General features: G+C 39.7%; 2 protein-coding genes across 2 annotated transcripts in view; both read right to left on the bottom strand.

Annotated features, from left to right (window-relative positions):
• Positions 1–2670: 2670 nt before the first annotated feature.
• On the bottom strand, positions 2671–4950 carry tmem150b (transmembrane protein 150B). Its single transcript, XM_034894406.1, has 3 exons — positions 4392–4950; positions 3725–3761; positions 2671–2947 (listed from the first exon to the last, which is right to left on the bottom strand). Exons 1-3 carry the CDS (start codon positions 4452–4454, stop codon positions 2739–2741), a joined length of 309 nt encoding a protein of 102 aa, XP_034750297.1. The 5' UTR covers positions 4455–4950; the 3' UTR covers positions 2671–2738.
• Positions 4951–5493: 543 nt separating this feature from the next.
• adsl (adenylosuccinate lyase) overlaps positions 5494–6597 on the bottom strand; it is a 9411-nt gene continuing 8307 nt past the window's right edge. Inside the window, exons 11-12 of the mRNA XM_034893780.1 lie at positions 6140–6316; positions 5494–5689 (exon numbers count right to left, since the gene is read on the bottom strand). Of these exons, the coding sequence (XP_034749671.1) occupies positions 5603–5689; positions 6140–6316 (264 nt within the window). The 3' untranslated portion in view covers positions 5494–5602. The remainder of the gene's footprint in view (positions 5690–6139; positions 6317–6597) is intronic.

The following is a 6597-nucleotide window of genomic DNA, read 5'->3' as shown; positions in this document are numbered from 1 at the left end:
ACTCCCCGTCCCTTTCTTAAACCTCAGAGTTTGTCAGATCCAGCTGTCTTGCAGGTGAAGTGGCCTTTTCGAGATGGAATGCACAGGATTTGGCTCCCCGATGATAAGCTCTGACTGTTTTAGAGAAGCTGAGCGGCGGTGTCTGATAGTGAACTTGGAGGCGACTGCTCCGCTGTATGATAGGAAAGCATTGCTATTGTTTCTGGTGGAGAGCTGTTGCGGGGATAAGAGAGACTAGAGCGCGAGCAGGTGTTGGGAGAGATTACAGTATACTGTAAGTCAAAAAAGCATGCACCTCTTTCTTGAATTAAAGTCAAAAGCAACAAGGCAGGCGTCACATAAACCATGTTCTCCTGCACTACAATAGAGGATCCAGACCTTTTTCTGACATTTACATCAAGGGCCTCCCACTCTTTGCACCCGCTACAGGTGATTTTATGAGTTGTATTACATTATCAGACGCCTTTTATACTCACTAATGAAAACAGCAGGGCTAAGGGTACTTTGGCGCCAAGGCTTTCCCTCTGAATTCCTCAGAATGAGCTGCTGTATAATTTAAGAACATAATGTCATTTCAGGCAGGATAGAATGCACTTTCAAACTAAATATTCACACCATCTAAGTTGCTGCGTCAGATCGTTGGCATTTAACATTTAGCGTTTGTGTAAGGTACGATTACATTCTCCCAGCTTTCCCCCAGTGCCCGTCTGCATTGTGGAGTAAATGCAGGCGTCACAAGAGCAAACAAAACTGTTCGTGTCGCCGATCAGCTGCAGTAAACAAGTTGATCAGAGACCCGAGACTGCCTTGTTTAACCACAAGTGTAAAATATGCATGCTGTCTGTGGCAGAAACACTGGTAATCAACAGCACTTGAGAAATTCCCATAGAATTCCGAGCTGTCCGTCTGATCCCTGTGCCCGCTCGTCAAAGCCCCCCTCTGGTGATCACACAGCATGGAGTATGTGAAAGAATGCTGCCGGGACATGGTGGGACACTGGGGGCCCAGTATCCCCAGCTCTAACTTCCCTATATGCTCACAGTGATTTTATAATGACATTAATAAAAGACACAAACAAAAGTGAGAAATTTGATGACAACGTGCAACCAAAAACAGTGCCAACAGGCCCTCTAGACAATACATTTAAATAAACAGAGAAGTTGGATGAGAGAAATGGTTTGACTACATGAGCCAAGAGTGGGACCTCTCCCACTATCGCCATGGCTGTGAGAGCCCCATTGTTTTGCCCGATCTCAAACAGCCCTGACAAATTGTGCTGAATGTAAAACCTCTGTCTAAACTCGAGGCATCTTCCAAAAACATGGTGGCACGGTGCCAGAGCTGCATTTTCCCATCGGTGAAATGCTCATCAGCCAGGATCGCTCCGCAGCGCCACTGCTGGTCAGTGCACTCACTGCAGATGGGAAGGGCATCTCCAATATGCAGATAAGATTTATTATTATGGACCAACATGCAATTTGATTAGGAGTACAGAGCTCCGCCCTTCAAAATGAAAAAGCTTGAATGTATATTTTCAAGCTTTATTTTTGAAGGGCTAAGCTTTGTACCTCTAGTGGGTTCCTGTTCTGATTATGCATTATCAAGAAATATGATGTTGTGCAGATGTAGTTGCTGGTGCAGGGAAAAAATTGAATATTCAAATAAAGGGCAATAAAGCCTTTAGGCCAAATTGTCGGCTGACATGTTGCCTTATTTGCACAATTAAAGTGTTTTTCCAGTTTTTCGGAGTTCACTAGCTTTATCTGATTATGCATTATGTCATAAGGTGTTTTTTCTTTAGTTTACAAAACCTTTCCCTCCATCCTCCTTTTCTATTCCCTGTCTTTAACTGTAAGCTACAACCCAGCTGACAGGTGGAGAGTGACAAAGAAAAAGGCCAAAAGACTTTTCCTGTCCATTCACCGTCCATACACTAATCCTGAGTTCATGTCACAATCTAAGGATGAAGACTATAGTGTATAGAATACAATGCTGAGAGAGTGATGAGATGGATCTGTGGACACATCGCTCATTTAAGGTTCTATTTAAAAGCTGGTATTTGAATAGAAGGCAAACCCCTATGCAGAGTGAATGATAGTGGATTAGCGCCACCATGTGTTAGTTTGTGTGTATTGCTGTATAGGCCAAGAAAGGTTTTCTTAACTCGTTTCAGTTAAATGCAGCTTCCATTTTTAAAGCTAAAATAATAAGTCAATTAATGGCCAACAATCTCCAGTTTACAAACTCTTGTTCTGATTCTCAATTTATGGTAAGTTTCTACTAAAAATGACATTCTTAAAAAAACATGATGTGAGTAAACTTATCTTTCTGGATCTTTGGGTTGAACAAAACAACCTTTTTGATGACATCCCCTTGCGTTTATGAATATTATCAGAGATTGTCTAATAAGGGGAGAACTTCCACTCCCGGGTTGGTACAATGGGGCTTAATAGGGAGTGAACAGGCTCTCTGTAGACGGGCTCTGATGTTAGGATCGGTATTATCTTAGTTCACTAGTTGTTGACATTTTGTAGGGCAGACAATTATTCAGTTAACTGTAAAAAAAAAAATACTAAACATACTAATAATAAAATAGTCAGATTATCATTTTAAGGAAAAATAAAGATGTTCTTTACTGTGTTGACCATATAATTGAACGGTGACATAAAACTAGTGCAGATGCATTGTGACTACATTAAAAGACAAAATGACAACCGTTAGGTATAGTCCAAGTGTTTTCAGCTAAGTGCATTTGCGACATGACCATTGATTTCTGTTGAGGTGCTGCTGCTGTCATTCCCAGTAGCTTGTTCCCGTACAGTGAGGTGACAGTTGATGTGTCTGAACTCAGCCACAAAAAGGCTAAACAGGCAGAAGAACAACACGACCAAGGCCCATTCACACACAGCAGCCCCAGAGTGAAAGCCTGTGCCCGCGAGAACAGTCACTGAAGGAGGGGACAGCAGTCAAGGTCAGCAACAATCAATAAAGGCACATCAAGGTAAATCCAATTATTTTCCCTTGTGGGTTTGTTGACAGTATCTGCACATCTGCAGTTGCAGGGCTGGGCAATATGGAATTAATAAGACACAATATTCTTGAACAAATACCTCAATGTCAATATTGTGACATTGGTGTAGGGTTCACAACTGGGGCTTTAACTAAATATTTTCAGATAGTGTGGATATAATGACTTAGTGGTCAAGAGCAGTTTGGTAAGTTCAGACAGTTACATCCCTTTACTATACTGAGCCTTTAAAACTAGGAAAATACAATACTTACCATAAAACAATATTATACGATATTAGATCACAATATTAATTTAATATCAATCTAGTGCCCAGCCCTACTTGGGTGAGTACTTACTTTTGTGTAGTAGTTTGTGTTTTTATCCTCAGCCACTTCTACATCTCTGTCTGCACTGTTATACCATTAGTTGATTTTACTAGAAATTTGTATAGAAATACAAAAGGTGGCACTTAACAGGTCAAGTTGTATTAACACAAAGTGGTAAGGTGATGCAGTACAAGTAGACAAATCAAGTTTACTTACTAAAAATCACTGGTAAACAAATAATACTTTTCTGGAACCATTTTGTCTAAAACAACAAGCACATTAGAATAAAACTTTAGTACTTAACCTTTTGATATTAATGAACATCCGTTACATTCAAGCCATTGCCGAACGAGTTACTCCACAACTCTCTCTGTATTTCTCAGTATACCTGTGTTCAGAAAATTGTGTCTTTCGGCGACTTTCGCCTACAGAAAATCAAGTGAAGAAAATCACCTCATCTGAAGAGTCACCCATGTTTTTTTTAATCCTCCGTGTCCTCCTTGGCTACTAGTAACTGCGTCATTAAACTTGAAAAGAAACGTAATATTATAAAACGTTTGCCCAATAAGTGCATCTAAAGAAATTACTTGTTATTAGAAATTTAACCTGTTTGAGTCGTGATTCACTCAGATCTTTAACCCAAGTGATTCACGAATCACAAGTCTCTAGTATCAATAACTCGGATTTCATGTATTGGACTATAGAAATATAATGTACATTTTATATCACTGTGAATTTGAATAAATATAGATGTTAGAAACAAATAAAAAAAATGTATTATACAGTATTGTCAATAAACATCTGATAACCAATAAAACTTATTACCAAATGCTTATTACAAGGACCTTAATATAAAGCGTTTTATTTACTTTCAGTATCATTTTAAATGTATTACCGAGTTACAATACTAATGATGAATAACATGGTAAAACGTGTGCTTTGTCATTTACAGAAGAGTTTTCAATAAAGATCATAATGATAAAATGATCAGTGTGGATCAGTTTGAGAAGTGAGATAATTATGATGAAAGAGCAAATTAAGCTAAATACTCACACAGTCCAAATGCCCACAGTGCCAAAGACCGCCAGGCAGATGGGGAGCAGTGCCCACAGCCACATGTTAGTCCAGCTGCTGCCTGGTTCAAACAGAGGGAAACATACACCACCACCACCACCACCACCACCTCCTCCTCCTCCTCCTCCTCCTCACAAAACCAACAAGGTCATAGGTAAAGTAAAACAATCAAACCGCCAACTGAAAGTTATGGCGTAAACCTAGAATGTAACATTAAGTTAACAGTGTGAGAGAGGATCCATCTGTACTCGCTGGTTGACATGCAGATCTCTAATAAATCTCAGCAGCTCATGCCATCTTTCCCATTATCCTAAGCAAACTAACAGATGATGGGAGCTTAAACAGTGCTGGACTCTCTTTGTCCTTATGTTACACACGCAAGTCTATTTTGTGTCTTTAAAATACCATCAATATCAGTGGTTGCGTATGTGGTTACTGCAGCAGCAAGGGTGTACTTTGAGGGGGTGAAAAAAGCTAAAAACTATTTGGAAAACGTTGAGATTTTAATTATCAAGTGGTCCACTAAGTTGAAAGGTACGGTAATATGACTGTATCAATGGAAGGGCTGGGTTGGATTTTTTTTTTTTTTTTTTATATTTCCAACCTCTTGCACAAGTTTCCTTCTAACTCTGACATCGGTTTCCTCTCCTCAATGGTTTACCTATTCCTTTCAGTTTCCTGAAAGCAAACCACATAGTCTAAACCCACTAAAAAAAATTCAGTAAATTCCTAACGGTTTAAATAGTAACAGCCGAAACATGCCATATTATAGCCTTGGTGTCAATGGTCGTAATAGTGAAGTAATAAAGTGGTGGATTAGAAATTCACGTCACTAGTATTTGATTAGCATATTTGTTTTAATGACGAAGCAGGCTGTGAAACCCAACAGCACAACATACGATCCTTGGTTCCTGTCAATAAAGATGATAGAAACATTACTGACATAATTGATGACAACAATATAATAACTCAGTCTGAGTTATATCTCATTAAAAAGTGCATGATTTTGAGTTTATCACATTCTATTTTATTACTTTTTAAATGCAGCAGGCAGAAATGAAAACACTATTATAGAGAAGAACCCATTCAACACTGGTTCTGTATTGAGGTGCAGCGTTCAGCATGGCCACCCACCACGATGAAGTCTCCTCCTTTTTATTTGTGTGCGAGGCATCGTCTCCGCGTGTGCGCGTCAGAGCTCCAGCTCGATCTTGACATCCATCTTGGCCTTGTAAGGCTCCAGCAGGGGGCGGACTTCCTCAGACAGGAACCTGGCCACCTGGACCAGAGGACGCATTACTCCCCATCAGTACACAGTACATGCTGGGTATCGGTCAAACATTTTTAATACTAAGACAGTGACTTTGATACCGGTTCCTTAGTGTTACTTTTTTTCAATACAAATTTTATGAAATCCTTTTGATGAAAAAGACATTTCAACATTACAGCAACAATTATTTTCATGTACTTTTCAGCTCATACTACGTGAGCTCTGTAACGTAGTTTGTCCTGCTGTCCTCTACAGCATACTGCATGCTTACTGGCTAACTGACCCTGATGAGATTGACATCTTAGGTATTGAATGAAGGGGGCACTTTGGTACTTGATACTTTAGAGGCAATTTGGTTGGTGCCCAAAAAGTATTGATTTGGGTACCCAGCCCTACTGAGAGAATTTGTAATTGTCAGGAAGGCAGCTAGACAAAGACAAGGGCAGTTCATGTTTGTACCTGCTGGGGAGCACGACCAATAAAGGTCTTAGGGTCCAGTATGGCGTCCAGCTGCCCCAGAATGGGGGCGAAGTAGGGGTCTCGCTGGACTCTGGCCAGCAGGTCGTTATCCCCACCCTCCTGTTTGACCACAGCGGCTGCTTCCTGGGACAGAACACGAATCTTCTCGTGGCAGTCCTGTGGGAATAGAAAGAGGTTTTAAGCACAAAGGCTGATAACACAGGGAACAGAACACGCTACACACATTTACATACATACATACATACATATATATATATATATATACATATATACATATATATACATATATATATATATATATATATATACATACACATATATATATATATACATACACATATATGCATACACATATATGCATACACATATACAGTGGGTACGGAAAGTATTCAGACCCCTTTAAATTTTTCACTCTTTGTTTCATTGCAGCCTTTTTC

Source organism: Etheostoma cragini, chromosome 15, assembly GCF_013103735.1.
Source record: "Etheostoma cragini isolate CJK2018 chromosome 15, CSU_Ecrag_1.0, whole genome shotgun sequence".
Classification (NCBI taxonomy): Eukaryota; Metazoa; Chordata; class Actinopteri; order Perciformes; family Percidae; genus Etheostoma; species Etheostoma cragini.
Note: the sequence above shows the minus strand (reverse complement) of the source record. Positions and strands in the feature narration are given on the sequence as shown.

Excerpts from the sequence above, each read along its gene's own strand:
- tmem150b (XM_034894406.1), bottom strand. The coding sequence starts at position 4,454 with ATGTGGCTGTGGGCACTGCTCCCCATCTGCCTGGCGGTCTTTGGCACT. Across the intron at positions 3,762-4,391 it reads GCACTGTGGGCATTTGGACT|GCGAAAGTCGCCGAAAGACA; the intron begins GTGTGAGTATTT and ends GATTTTCTGTAG. Across the intron at positions 2,948-3,724 it reads ACACAATTTTCTGAACACAG|TGACTGTTCTCGCGGGCACA; the intron begins GTATACTGAGAA and ends CCCCTCCTTCAG.